This window comes from Orycteropus afer, unplaced genomic scaffold (genome assembly GCF_000298275.1).
Source record: "Orycteropus afer afer isolate SDZICR_OR568_19922 unplaced genomic scaffold, OryAfe1.0 scaffold00745, whole genome shotgun sequence".
In the NCBI taxonomy this organism is placed as follows: domain Eukaryota; kingdom Metazoa; phylum Chordata; class Mammalia; order Tubulidentata; family Orycteropodidae; genus Orycteropus; species Orycteropus afer.
The window spans coordinates 806,347-822,107 of NW_006922332.1; the positions used below are offsets into that span (position 1 = coordinate 806,347).

The following is a 15,761-nucleotide window of genomic DNA, read 5'->3' on the forward strand; positions in this document are numbered from 1 at the left end:
GAACCTGTTCAGTATCATAGCAACACAGAAGCTTCCACTGATAGATGAGTGGTGGCTGCACTTGTGGTGCGTGGCCAGGAATCAAACCTGAGACTCCTAAGTGGAAGGTGAGAATTCCACCACTGAGCTGCCAAGGCCAGAGGAGACACACTAATTTCAGTTGGACAGGACTGTTTGCTCTCAATTTCTTATTTTGAAAATTTTTGAGCTTACAGAAAAATTGCAAGGCTAGTTCAATAAACACTCAGAAATCTTTCAATTTACCTGTGAGCTAGATACACCAATTTTAAACACTTTATCACATTTTAACCATTTGAGAGTTAGTTGCAGACAATATAAAACTTCACTCCTAAATATGTTGTTTGTTGTTGTTTTGCCATCGAGTCGGCCCCGACTCATAGCGACCCCTCCTTGGGTTTCTGAGGCAGTATCACTACAGAAGTGTTGTTGTTGTTGTTTGCCGTCGAGTTGGCCCCGACTCATAGCGACCCCTCCTTGGGTTTCTGAGGCAGTATCACTACAGAAGTGTTGTTGTTGTTGTTTGCCGTCGAGTTGGCCCCGACTCATAGCGACCCCTCCTTGGGTTTCCGAGGCAGTATCACTACGGAAGTAGGATTGCTCAACCTTCCCAACCTTCCTTCCGAGGAGTGGCTGGTGGTTTGAACCGCCAGCCTTCTGGTGAGCAGTCAAGTGCCTTAGGCACTATGCTACCAGAGCTCCACTCCTAAATATATCAACACATATTTCCTAAAAAGACATTTTCCTACATAACTACAATATAACTATCAAATGCAAGAAATTTAGTATTAATATAGTATTACTTAATATACATTCTTTATTCAAATATGCTCAATTATCTCAACAATATCCTTTATAGCTATTTTCTAATCCAGGTATTTGTAGACGGTTCTTCAGTTTGGGTTTATCTACTGTTTCCTTGTGATTAGAGTCAGGTGATGTGTTTTTGGCAGAGATGACACTGTAACTCTTCTGGGCACATCATTTCATGAGGCCTAGACAGTTCTATTGTGGTGGTGGTGGTGAAGTGGTGTTAAACTGTATCATTTAGCTAAAGTAGTACATAGATTTCTCCATTGTAAAGGAATGACTTAGCTTCACAGTTTATTTTTTCTACAAAAATGTGTGTGATGACAAGAACTACTTTTAGAGCAGCAACTTTAGAATAAAAAACAAACCACACCAGTTACTGTGGAGTCAACACCCACTTATGGGGACCCTAAGCATCAGAGCACAGCTATGCTCACGGGGTTCTCAATGACTGACTCCTGGGAAGTACATCATCATCAGGCCTTTGTTCTGAGGCACCTTTGAAATGACTGAAACTTCCAACCTTTCAGTTAGCAGCCATGTATGCTAACCATCTGCCCCACTCAGGAACTCCACGTTTAAAATACATTTCTCTCCATCTCACTTAGATAAGTGTGATAGGTAGCAACATATATATATCCCTGTTAAAATACACTGGCTATAATGACATTGGCTATATTTTCATAATGTTTTAAAAGTTTTATATTAAGTTATAGAAGGCCTGTATGCCAGGATGACAAAGCTCCACCCATAAAAAAATTAGACCCTTAAGTTTGACATCAATGTGCTACCTATTTGAATTAAATTCCCTCAGCTATTTGCATAATTACTTTTACTTAGTAGCATTTTAATGTTTGTCTGCCAGGTTTTATCAACAAGTCATGTGAAAATCATTGCATCTGCATAGGTCAGTACCCTAGGAATACACACTCACAGTCCCTAATATATGAGGAGCTCCAGTGTGTTAAAGCATTCAGCTGCTAACCAAAAGGTTGGCAGTTCAAACCCTCCAGCTGCTCCATGGGGAAAACATAAAGCAGTCTACTTCTGTAAAGATTTGAAGTCTTAGAAACCCTATGGGGCAGTTCTACTCTGTCCTATAGGGTTGCGATGAGTTGAGATCAAATCATGACAGTGGATATGGTTTTTGGTTTTGGTGCTGTGGTAGTTAAAGTTGGATGTCAATTTGGCTGGGCCTGCTCGAGTAGCTGGGCAGCTGGTGATAGTTTTCCCCATGATGAGACTGGCAATCAACTCCATGGTAGGATCTACCACAAGCAGCTGAGTAGCTGCTTTAGGCATATGGTCTGCTTCCCATACATAAGCAGCAGCTTTGGGAATGGTCTCTAGCTTATGGCACACTTGAACCCTGCATGCAGCCATGTTGCTGTTTAGCAGCTTGCATGCTCTGCCAATCTTGGGACTTTCAATGGACTTGAATTAATAGCCTGCCGTGTGCTTTGGTACCATTGGAATCGTGCCTTTTTACTTGTCAAAACTTGGGCTTGGCAGCCTCAGCAGCCAGCAGCTGTCTGAAGAAAAGCCTCCAGCTTCAGTGGGCAGGCAGCAGGAGGCAGAGCTGAAGCCTAAGGTTGCGGGGCTCTCACCCAGCCCCTAGGGCCTGGCACTTTGAACTCAGATTTAAAGCCTCCAAACTGTATGAGAATAAACTTCTGTTTGTTCAAGCCATCCCATTTGTGGTATATTCTTGTCAAAGTGGCACTAGGTAATCAGAACAGTCCTTAATATAAAGTCCAATACCACAGGTAAAAGTTCTTACAAAATTAAATCCCAGAAGAAAATATATTTTCCTAAGGAAAAAGTATGCTTCTTTTTTTAAAAAAAATATACAATGAAAACTATTTTGTGTCTTGCTTTATATTAGTTTCCAGGAAGCTGAGAATCTAATTTGATGTTTGACTATTGTCATTTTATTTATCTGGTTTTAATATTGTACTTCTGTTTGTATTTCCCCTGGTACTGAGTCCTTATTCATAACTTAATATGTATGGACTTATTATGAGCTGACTCAAATAGTTTACGGAATAAGGTATAGAATGAATTAATAAATGAACAAACACCATACTTCATTTAATTAACCCTAGATCTATGAACAGGATGATTAATACCATCACTTTAGATAAGCTGCAAGAAAAATAGGTAATACATAAAAATATATAGAAAAATTACTGTTGTTGTTGTTATGTGCCGTTGAGTCGGACCCGACTCATAGAGACCCCTCCTTGGGTTTCCAAGGCAGTATCACTAAGGAAGTAGATTGCCCAACCTTCCTTCTGAGGAGTGGCTGGTGGGTTTGAACCACCAGCCTTCTGGTTAGCAGTCAAGTGCCTTAGGCATTATGGTACTCCTTAATTTTCTTATACCCCATGCAGTGAATTGGTTGATATGGCCCTTCTAGCCATTGTCCTTCATTCTGTGATGTTTTGTAAATCCCATTATCCATGCCTGTTTGGGGTGGTGTGGTAGTCAGGTATCAACTTGGCTGGGCAGCTGGTAGTAGTCATTCCCTATAATGACTGGCAATAGATTCTGTGATGGGATTTAGGTTATTTCTGTTGGGGCAACACAGGTGGAATGTATCTTGAGTCCTGCCTTGCTGGAGGGTATAATTCAAATCACCACCCTTAGCTTCCCTGAGGGTATACCTACGAATCTCCTGGGAAGATTTGCCCTCCTCTTGCTTAGGCTTTGTGTCTTGGATCATCCTCATCTCACCCCTGGATTTGGGACAGCAGCCATCATCTGATCTGCTGATCGAGGTTCATCAAACCCCAAGAGTTGGGAGGATCTGCCAGACCTACTCACGGACCTGGGACTCGCCAGCCTGCCAGCCTCCACCACTACTACATGAGATGAACCCTTGAGTGTCTGTGAGTTCTGTGAGGTGTTACAGCAAAATACAGAACCCTAAGACTGGGGGAATTACTGGGAGGAAGAGGAGGAGGTAATGTCTGAAATGATGGAGTGGCATGGTAGTTTGGACATTTGGGACATCTTTGACCTCTGCCTCATGGGGACCGGCCTCATGCTGATCTTTCTAAGAGAAATTGTTCAAGCACCCCACTGTTACAGAAAATAAAAAATGTTGAAAGAATATATGCTAAGGAATTAAGCAATACAAATTCACACATAAAAACCAACAAATCAATCATTTCCAAACTGTGACCTAAACCTGTACAGTCACCTACTTCCTCAGAATTCTTGAGAAAAAGACATAAGAAAAATGTCTCTGATTAAAGGTAATAAGTCATAAAAAAGAATAACCCTCATTGCATAGTCTGACTACATGAAGCAATTCTGGAAGTGGGGAGAAAAATGTTTCTCTAAAAAGAAAAAGTACAATATATTCATAATAGTATATGATTTCAAAAACAATTTCTAATAAAATTGCAAGGAAAAATAGAATGTAACATGTGAAAATAATTTTTGAATGAGAACAATAAAAATTACTTTAGCTATTTATGCTCATTTTCATGAAACCCTTCACCAAATAACCAGTATAGATTTTTAAAAATATGAAACCCTCTCACATCTCTCAAGACTATTTTTCTACAGAAACTTAAAAGGTTTTACAAAAAGAGACATTATTTGATAACATTTTGAAAGACCGTACCTTTTCTTAAGCAAGGATATCGGAATAATTTTACAACTCCGTAGTCATCAGCTGTAACTAAAATTTGGCCAATATAATTTCCATCTACTGAATTTATATCATTGATATCTGAATACTTGGGCCAAATTCCATTTACTTCAAGGCCTGAAACACATGTCCAGGATGCCCAGTGAACATCTTTTATTTCTTCTTTACTTGTCACCTCTTTTCCACCTAAAAAAAAAAAAAAACTAGCCTTAATTAAAAAACATATTTCACGTGATCTTACTCAAGCATAAGTTGTATTGAAAATGTCGTAAACTCTGAAGTTTTAAATATCTTCCTATCCCAGTCAGAGTAGAATACATGAATACATAGGTGAGTTTGGGGGAGGGAAAGAGATTTAAATGAAATAAATTTTTTTTTTTTTTAAAAAAAGGCCACTACACAGTACAAACAACAAATATGAACCCCTTTGTAAATACAATACTGAGTTGTCAATGAAAGCAAACATGGGTATAGGGACGGATAGATGGGTGAACAAGCTAAACAATTATGTATGTCTAAATGGAGAGTGTATCCAAGATCATATACAGGGTTGGCAGACAATGGGCCTCTCGAAGAGTATGAAAGGATGGACACTGGGAGGAGGTAACTATGGGGAGGAAGTGGGAGGGGAGCTGCTGCATTGTAAATTTTGGTCAATGACATGAGACAAAGTATATGTGAACTGCTGTATGAAAAGTGAATTTACTCTGTAAATCTTCACCCAAATCCTAATAAAAAAAAAAAAAAAAAAAAAAAAAAAAAAAAACCACTACAAAAATTATTGTGAATGAGACACACATAGATTTGAATATGATGTGGCTTAGTGGGTTCATTCAAGTGGAGAACAAAAATCATGATCCAAATTAGTCATAATATGACAAATTATAAGAAAGAGGTCAAAGCAATGAGAAAGTAGCAAACCAAATATTAAAAAGGGAACCTAAGATAATATGGTTGAGGAAAAAGAAGGAACTGAGAAAGACCAAGAAAGAAGAAAAGTAGGGAGTAATGCATTTACTTATTTAAGTCCTACAGTAAAAGGATGTTAGGACTTAATCTTCATTACAGATTGTTAATGAACAACTTTTGGGAGTAAGCAGTAGTTAAATATGCAGTTTGTCTTATAAATTTATAAGTCATTGGAAGATAGTGACTAATTCACTGAGATAAAATTTTTTCATAGTCCTTTTATTCTTTTCCGTGTAAATAGTCAATGCAAAAATTTACTTTGTTAGCTATATTGTTAATATTTGCAAAGCTGATTACAGACAACAACAACAAAATGAAGAATGGTGACAGATTTGTAGCAATTATATTTAGTTAATTAGTTCCATGCACAAAAATGCTATTTTGACTTTCTCATATATATAGAATTTTACTATATACTACTCACATGGTATAGAATTTAACATGAAATAGAAATTTAACATGAAATCCTTAGATACTCCAAGGAAAAGAGTTTTAATTAAGAACCAAAATGATTTCAAGCATAATAGAACAGCCTAGAATAGCAGCTCACATCTTCTTTGATTTCCTATAGTCAAACACAACTTATATGCTGCTTTTAGTGAACTTCTAAAATATTTTATAGACAATAAAAGTCTATAAATTACATCTATTAGAAAATTTTACCTGGCATCCTATAGAAAAGTCTTTTCCCATTCCCATCATTTGTCTGTAAATATCTACTATCTGAGGACCAGTCCAGGTGAGTGATGAAACTAAGTGATCCAACACATTCTCCAACTTTCTTATAACGCTGAGCAACTCCGTAAATATCAACTGAGCTGTCATTGCACCCAACAGCAAGGTAAGTTCCATCTGGTGAATATTTTAACTCATGAATTGCCTCCTTCCTATCTTTAATATGTACAACTTCTGTCATATCTCTGAAAGAGGGAAAAAGTAAGACCTTATTAAAAAAATTAATTACAGAATTAATTTGGTTTTCAAATATGTCTAAAATGACTATGAGAGGATATAAAGTACCTATAAATCATAAAATAAATCTAAATGAGACAAGTAGTATTAATAACAGAATAATCATTTTGCCCAAGAGAAATATAAACTGGAAGTAGAGAAAAATGCTAAATTTCTGTTTCTATATTAACTTATTTCTAAATAATTCAGGGCTCATACTAAATTTCTAGAGTCACACAATAAAGAAAATAAAGTCATAAAATTTTATGATAAAGGAAGTTTCTCATAAATATTGAGTTTATGAAAAATGCTTAATTATAAACCTTATAATTTTCAAATAAATTTTTATAATGAGCCAAATGTACAAACTGCATTCAGAAGATAAAGCAAAAAGGAAGTGACTTATATAACTTCAATAATATATCTGAATATACATCTTTAAATAGAAAGCTATCACTACATAAAGCTATATATTTTGATATTTTATTTTTATGTTAACCTCTTTTTATTTTATTTTAACCTCTGACATTTTAAAATAGATCCCAAATTCTTCCCAATTGGGTATCATTTCAACCAGTGGAATTAAAAATTTTTTCAATGACGATTTATAATTCAGCTTCCAAAATAATACAGGCATTGGTACAGCCATAAAAATGGGTAAACAGATACTTAAATGCCACTGAGTTTCCAAAGTTTTAGAGACAATTGGGGAAAATGGAGAGAAGAGAAGCAGGAGAAAGAGGCAGGGAGGGAGTGAGAATTCCTATTTTCATGTAGTGCCATGGGTATTTTCCAGCATTAATTTTACAACACTCATCTGAAATGTTCCAAGTAGATAATTTCAAAAACACAAGAGTAAATGGATGTTACCAAATTTCTAAAGTTTTCAAATGTACAATTTAAAGTAATCAGATTCAAATTTCTTTCAATAACACTCACTGAGTACTTACATTGTTTCAGGTCACTAAGGATGCCAAGATGAACTCATTTGCTTCTGTGGGAAATGGATATAAAGTAATTATGATAAAATGTGGTGAGAGCTCATAAATTGTGTGAAATTCTGTAGGAAATACTGAAAGAAAGGTTAAGGATAGAATAGAGGGAAGAAGGGGCCAAGAAAGGGTGCTATCTGATTTGAGCAGAAAACCAGAGAGGGTGGTCAAGTATAAAAGCGGAGGTAAGGGTTTTGAGGAAGATGACACAAGACAAGCCAAGGCATGGAGGTATGCAAGTACAAGGCATGTTTGAAGAGTAGTGGGTGAAATGTAATGCGTGTACAAGAATAAGTAGGAAACTAGTGATTGATGGGGTTGAAGAGACAAATTGAGGACAATCTGTGAAGGATTTGCTATGTTGCTAAGGAGTCCATATTTTACACTGGTGTAAATCATATAGAGATGAAAATCAGCCCCTTAACTAAAATAAACAACAACAAACAGTATATGTGACAGACTGCTAACAATTAAAAAAAAAAAAAAGTTTGTTTTCCCTTCTTCCTAACTGAATTTCCTGACCTGCCTGCAGTTAGGGCAGCTGTGTGGCTGAGTTCTAGCCAAAATACATGAGCAGAAATGACGTCAGCCATTCCCAACTCACACTTTCTGGGAAGCAGGCATAGTCCTTCCACAGATTAGCAACTGCCTCTTCAGTTGCTAGATGTGCAGATCTCCAATGGCCTAAAAGGTGGTGACACTATAACAAAAGAAAAGGAACCTGGGTGTTTGAATAACCTGGGGAATGGGAGCCACGCACTGACTTCTGATTGCTGTGTAAGTTTGAAATAATCAAATTGTGCTTAAGCCACTATTCAGATGGGGGCCTTTTAAGTACAGTAGTTAGGGATTACCATAAAAATATAGTCTACAAACAGAAAAGGAACCCCAAGATAGATCCAGAATTGTAATATTTAAAGCTACTTTTTTTTTTTTTTTTAAGATCGCTTGGTCAAAACCACTTTTGCCTTAGACCCTGCAGCTTGCAACATTCTACTTAAGCACAGACTCCTGTAGCTCTCTCTACCTTTCCCAGTGACTCTGCTTTAAGTTATAATTCATGCATCTAATTTCCCTTTGCTCCATATCTATCCATTCATTCATCTGTATCTAAGTGGACACGATGTTTAAGAAAATAGTTGACACTATTTGATAACTTTTACTTTTATGCTTCCCTTATTAAAGATATTATAATCTTATTCACAAACATTAACTAAAAAGCTCCTAGCAAAATTCATTAGAATTATTTGTGTATTTTTCAGTTTTTTTTGTTCTAGAGACTTAACTGCTCTCAATTAACCAAAGAAATGTCCATATATATATACCAGGTTATCTTGTTTTCTGCTACCATACTCCCCACCTCCCAACATGCACACACTCATACAATAGAAACCAATAGTAATAGATTCTGATTGACTAACAGTATGTAGCATTTGCTATTTCAGCATTATGAATTATGTGACTACCCTCTCTATATAAGCTTCTCTGACAAATTTATAGAGAAAAGGAGACTATTTAATGAAAATGCATTAATTGAAAAAATTCTGAATTAAGTTTTCTGGGAAACAGATATTTGAATTCTATGGTTTCTTTAAGTAACAGAGGGAGCAAACATCTGAGAATACTCATACACTGACAGTTTTTAACACATCATAGAAGTAAAGGTTGAGTGTTCATAAGAGCATATAACAGGGAATCATTCCTAGCCAAGAGGGCTAGAGGAGGCTTATCAAACGAAAAAACAACAACAACAAAAAACAATCTCACTGCCACCCAGTCAATTCCAATTCATAATGACCACTCCTTGGGTTTCCGAGGCAGTATCTCTATGGAAGCAGACTGCCCAGTCTTCCCTCCAAGGAGTGGCTGGTGGGTTTGAGCTGCCAGCCTTCTGGTTAGCAGTCAAATGCCTTCAGCACTATGCCACCAGAGCTCAAAGGCAGTGGGGCTTAAATTCCAATCTAAGGAATGAATGAGACTTAGAAGAAGACAAGAACTGGAATATGAAGGGTCCTTGCTCCTGTAGAAACAGCAATATGTGAAAGAGCAGATGGCAGGAACAGTATTCAGGTTCAGTTTGAGAAGGCCAGGATGGTTTTACTGACAAAAGCCAAGGCGATTTTGTTATAAGTCTGCTGAGGGTAGCTGAGGGAAAATCCCAGAAGATCTCATAGATCTTGTTAAAGTTTTGGCTTAATTTGTCAGTTTAAGTGACAGTAGGAAGTATCAATCAGATCACTAACTAGTTCCAAAGTAAGAAAAAAATTGGAGTATAAGAGTAGAATCTAGACCCATTAGAAGGCTACTGCAGATAGCATTTGCTCAGACTTCAGAAAGAAATGAACTAATTAGAAATACATACAATTATATATATTATATGTGATCTAAAGATTATGGTGGTAACTTTGAGAACTAAGGTATGCTGGCTCAAGTCACATTATTTTCCATCACCTTATATTCATGTGAAAGCTGGTAATGGGCAGGGAAGACCGAAGAATTGATGCCTTTGAATTATAGTGGTGGCAAAGAATATTGAATGTACTATGAACTGCCAGAAGAATGAACAAATTTGTCTTGGAAGAGGTACAGCTGGAATGCTCCTTAGAAGTGAGGATGATGAAGCTTTGTTTCACATACTTTGGACATGTTATCAGTAGGAACCAAACCCTGGAGAAAGACATCGTACTTGGTAAAATAGAGGGTTAGTGACGAAGAGGAAGACCTTTACAAGAAAGACCAACAATGGGCTCAAAACACAGCAACAATCGTGAGCCTGGTGTAGGACCAGGCAGTGTGTTGTTCTGTTGTACATGGGGTCACTATGAGTCAAAACTAACTTGACAGTATCTCACAAAACAACGAAGTATGATAGTATGTAATATACAGTATATGTTAAAGATATAGTTTTAATCTTATTCCCAAATCTCAATTACAGTGCTCCTGGAAAATTCATCAGACACACAAAATCAACAAGATGTGTTGACAGATTAGCAATAATACGTTACAGAGAGAGATACCAGGGTAACTCCTAAATTTTGGCTTGTATAAAGAAATGGACAATGGTGCCACTCAACAGGATAGGATCCACAGCAGAAGCTCAGTTTGGGAGCAAGAATCAGGAGTTCAGTTTGGGATATGCTGAGTTGGGGAGTAATGTTAACAGGAGCTGGAGTTTAGAGAGGGATCTGGCAGGGCTGTGCTTTTGGGAACATCAGGCTGTTGTGGTAACTGAAGCTAAGAGCAGGATGACACTACCTAGGGAAAAGATACAGAGTGAAAAGAGAAGAAAGCCTAGGTCTGATCTTTGAGGAACATCAACATTCACTGCTGGGCAGAAGATAATTAGCCTACAAAGCAAATGAGGTCAGAGAAGTAGGTTGAAAACAGAAACAGAGTTAACATAAAAGCCAAGGAAGAGAATATTTCCAGAAGGACCAAGTGTTTTTTTTTTTTTTTTTAAAGTCACATACTACTGAGAACCAAGTAAGATGAAAATTGATACATGTTCCGTTGGCTTTAGAGACATAGGGTACTATTGCTGAAGGCTTTTCAATGTACAGATGAAGGCAAAAGCCATATTGGAATGGCAGTAGAAAATTGGTAAGTTAATTGGAAGAAAGAGAGCCAATAAATTTAGACAATTTTTTGGAGAATTTTACCATGAAATAGAGGGCAGTACAAATGTGATATAACTAGAGAGGAACTTAGATTCAAGACAGGAAATTTAGGATACAAGATAAATGAGCCTGTTTTAATGATACTCTTAAGAATGAAGGGGTTGGGAGACCAAAAAAAAAAAAGGGAAAAATAATGGACAATATAAAGAGTTACTTTTTAAAAGCCAAGAAACAATTTTTGAAGATAATTGTTCCTATGAAGTGGGACAGACAAAACATAAACAGGTTGAAAAAATTTTTCAGTGTGAAATACTATCACTATCCTTTTAAGTGTATCCTTTTAAATTGACAGTGTATAAAGATATAAAAGGTTATCTACTGGTAGAATCTAAAATTTGTTGTTGTTGTTAGGTGACATCAAGTCATCTCCGACTCATAGTGACCCTATGTACAACAGAACAAAACACTGCCTGGTCCTGTACCAATCCCACGATCCCTGCTATACCTGAGCCCATTGTTGCAGCCACTGTGTCAATCTATCTCATTGAGGGGCTTCCCCTTTTTCACTGACCCTCCACTTTACCAAGCATAATATCCTCCTCCAGGGAATGGTCCCTTCTGACAACATGACCAAAGTAGGTGAGATGAAGTCTGACCATTCTGGCTTCCAAGGAGCATTCCGGGTGCACCTCTAAAAGGACAAATTTCTTAGTCCTTTTAGCAGTCCATGGTACTTTCAGTATTCTTCATCAATACCACAACTCAAAAGCATCAGCTCTTCTTCAGTCTTCCTTATTCATTGTCCAGCCCTCACATGCATGAGGCAATTGAAAATACCATGGTTTATGTCAGACACATCTTAGTCTTCAAGGAGGCATCTTTGCTCTTCAGCACTTGAAAGAGGTCTTTTGCAGCAGATTTACCCAATGTAATACGTTGTCTCATGTCTTGATTGCTGCTTCCACTGGTGTTGATTGTAGAAACAAGTGATATGAAGTTTTTGACAACTTCAATCTCTTCTTCATTTATTGTGACACTGCTTATTGGTCCAGTTGTGAGGATATTTGTATTCTTTATATTGAGGTGTAATCCATCTTGCAGACTGTAGTCATCAATCTTCATCAGTAAGTGCTTCAAGTCATCCTCATTTTCAGCAAGCAAAGTTGTGTCATCTGCATATTGCAGGTTGTTAATGAGTCTTCCTCCAAACCTGATGACATGTTCCTCTTCATACAGTCCTGCTTCTCAGATAGGAATTCTATTTTTTTATTATTACTATTTTAATGCTTTTACAATTAAAGGATACCCTATACTCTGTAGGGAACCTTGTTTGATCTTACCAGTGCTTGTCAAGCTCTTGCACAGAAGTCTCCCTAACTATTCATGCAAAATGAACAGGAGTTCTGTGTTTATAGCAAGACACAGCCCCATTCAACATTTCATATATGTATGTATATACACTTAACTTTCATTTTAAAAATATTAGGAAATTTTCACTGACTTTGATATTAGTGTTCCTTTTAACAAAAAATTTAACATTTTTTAACACAATGAAAATTACTGTTCTAGGAAGAGATAAGCTATATTTATCTTTTGCTTTGCCCTGGTACACCACCTTATACCCCATTTTAAAAATCTATGTGTTAAAATCCAAATCCATTCTTTGTTCCTTCAAGCATAACATAATAGTTCCCTCTAAGGATACTTTAATACTACCATACTTATGAATCCTACACTATTGTGTTGTAGTTATGTGCCGTCGAGTCGGACCCAACTCATAGCAACCCCTCCTTGGGTTTCCGAGGCAGTATCACTACGGAAGTACATTGCCCCATCTTCCTTCCGAGGAGTGGCTGGTGGGTTTGAACCGCCAGCCTTGTGGTTAGCAGTCAAGTGCCTTTAGGCCCTATGCTATCCTGCACTAGGATATGGATAATACATAGTGAAATGAGAAGAAATAGTGACTAATAAACTTAGAAAGATTAAGAATACTTTGTGAGCTAGAATTTTATAGCGAGAATAACCACTGTAAAAATCCTATTAATAATGTTGAACTCAGATGCTAAAATACTGAGGTATGAGAGATAAAAATTTATTCTCCCAATTTCTTGCCTACAAAATTTGAAAGGTCAGATAAATGTATAATTTTAAAAGCATAATAATTACTATTCTTTAATGCATACCAGTGTATGATAGGAACTTGAGGTGCTTTATTTATGTGAATCTTAATTTCTGAGAAAACTTCTTTAAGATAAGCATTCCAATTCTAATACTTCCAACATTTCCAAGTCTCACAGCCATGAAAAGTGAAGCTGATTACAAATATTAAATATTATTCATAATTAATGTCCAGGTGCTTCTCATTTATGATTTCTAACCTTAGCAGACTCCAAAGATATTAAACAACCAAGATCATAAGTAAGATTGTATGTTTAATCTTATGCTTATGGTTACACAAAGATTTTAGAATTAGTAATCAAATCAATGTCAAAATTACAATAGCACTGAGAGCTTAAAAAGGAGAATTCATAGTCTTTCATCTCAGTCATCTTAGTTTATGAAGCTGTTCTGGCAATATGACACATTTACAGAACTCTGGAAAAGCCCTTAGTTAATACTCAAAATTTATATTGTTAAAATGGAGTTTTTTGTTTGTTTTGTTTTTAAATCAATTCAAGAGGAAAAGCTCCGTAGATCTCATTTTAAAAACCTGTTCTAGAAAGAGAGGTTAGTATGTACAAAAGATGATGTATCTGAAGAGGTGCAAGATGTTTTGTATAGTTGGAAGAAATCATACTATGATCTCAGTAACTGAGGCTGGAAAGATGGGGACTTCAGGTCATATTAAGGCTTATGAATGCCATCCTAAGGACAGTGCAAAGCCTTTATCATACTTTAGAAAGAAAAAGAATGTGATCAAACATATTTTTACAAATAATCATTGACTAGAGTGAAAAAAGTTCTTGAGGAAGCAAAATGGAAGGTAAGAGAGACCAGTTAAGAGGTTGTTAACACTACAACAGCTAAGAGGTAACAGAAACCTATTGAAGATTACAATGATGAACCTGAAAGAAAATAGATTAATTTGGGAGCTATTCAGGAAGGAGACTCTCTAAAATTCTATGAGTAATTAGATAAGGGAGGCAAAGGAAAGATACAAATAAATGGTTTTTGGATTGGGTAATTAGGTGAATGGCCCCACCATTAGCTGGGAAAGAAAGATTTCATAAATACTGGTCCTTGTGAACACATTTGATCTATGGCAAAATTTTAATGGCTATATAGAATTCAATTGAATGCACTGTACATATAATTCAAAAGAAGATGTTAACTGCTTATCAAATCTTTTGAACTTTCCTGACTGTCCAAAATAAGGAAAAAATGCAGGTATTTTTCTCCCAAAAGTGTACTACAAACAAAAAGTCAAAAACATTTGGCAAATTTTACCAACTTCATCACTCATCCCATCAATAGCAGAAGATCATTACTGAAACTCAGTAATACCAAGCAATAGAAGTCAGGACCCAAATTTACAATTCAAAATTCAAGCATTCTTGAATCTACAAAGCATTCTTAACCCCCAAAATCAAGGCCATAGTTTTGAGTTTATAAAATTTTCTGACAAAGCCATTTATATATATATATAAATACATACATATATGTATATATGTATTTATATATATATATATATACACACAAAACCACATATACATGTACACATACACACATACATATATATTTAGTATTAATAAATCTAATATCTGAAAAAAATATATATATAAATATATAAATAAGAAGAAAGAGTAAAGGAAACGGATAAAAATAATGAGTACTACATACTTTATCTCACTTAACAGTGCATTACTGTATGTTTCTATTTCTATCCTAATACCATACCTTACTCGAAGTACAGTGAATGAACCATCCTTCATTCCAAGAGCAAGATGAATTCCATCTACATTTACAGCTGCACAGCGAATTGGTTCTTCCATATTACACCTTGCTATTAATGCATGATCTACTAGGCTCCATATCCTGAACATTTGAGAATGAAAAGATAAGCCACAGATTGGGAGATAATATTACAAAACAGATATCTAATAAAACCTTGTATCTAAAATATACATTAAAAAATACTTAAAACTCAAAAATAAGAAAACAAACAACTCAATTAAAAAACACAAAAGATATGGACATACGGCAAATAAGTATATGAAAAGATGTTCAACATCATATTTGTTGTTGTTATGTGCCATCAAGTCAGACCTGACTCATAGCGACCCCTCCTTGGGTTTCACTAGGGAATTGCATATGAAAACTATGAGAGTCCACAATACAAATATTGTTGTTGTTGTTAGGTACCATCCAGTCATTTCCGACTCATAGCGACCCCTTGCACAGCAGAACAAAACACTGCCCAATCCCATGCCAGCTCCACGATTCCTGCTATACTTGAGCCTATCATCGTAGCCGTGTCAATCCACCTCGTTGAAGGCCTCCCCCTCTTTCGTCAACCCTCCACCCTACCAAGCATGACATCCTTCTTCAAGGAGTGGTCCCTTCTGACAACATGACCAAAATAGGTGAGATGAAGTCTGGCCATTCTCACTTCCAAGGAGGATTTTGGGTGCACTTCCTCCAGGGCAGATCTGTTAGTTCTTTTAGCAGTCCATGGTACTTTCAGCATTCTTCGCCAGCACCACAACTCAAAAGCATCAACTTTTCTTTGGTCTTCCTTATTCA

The 15,761-nt window shown here is 36.4% G+C and overlaps 1 protein-coding gene across 1 annotated transcript in view; it reads right to left on the reverse strand.

The window, feature by feature from the left end:
• The window catches only part of EML5 (EMAP like 5), a 197,868-nt gene that overhangs the window by 130,934 nt on the left and 51,173 nt on the right, over positions 1 to 15,761 (reverse strand). The window contains exons 8-10 of the mRNA XM_007957415.1: positions 14,916 to 15,053; positions 6,122 to 6,378; positions 4,463 to 4,675 (exon numbers count right to left, since the gene is read on the reverse strand). Coding sequence (XP_007955606.1) covers positions 4,463 to 4,675; positions 6,122 to 6,378; positions 14,916 to 15,053 — 608 coding nt within the window. The remainder of the gene's footprint in view (positions 1 to 4,462; positions 4,676 to 6,121; positions 6,379 to 14,915; positions 15,054 to 15,761) is intronic.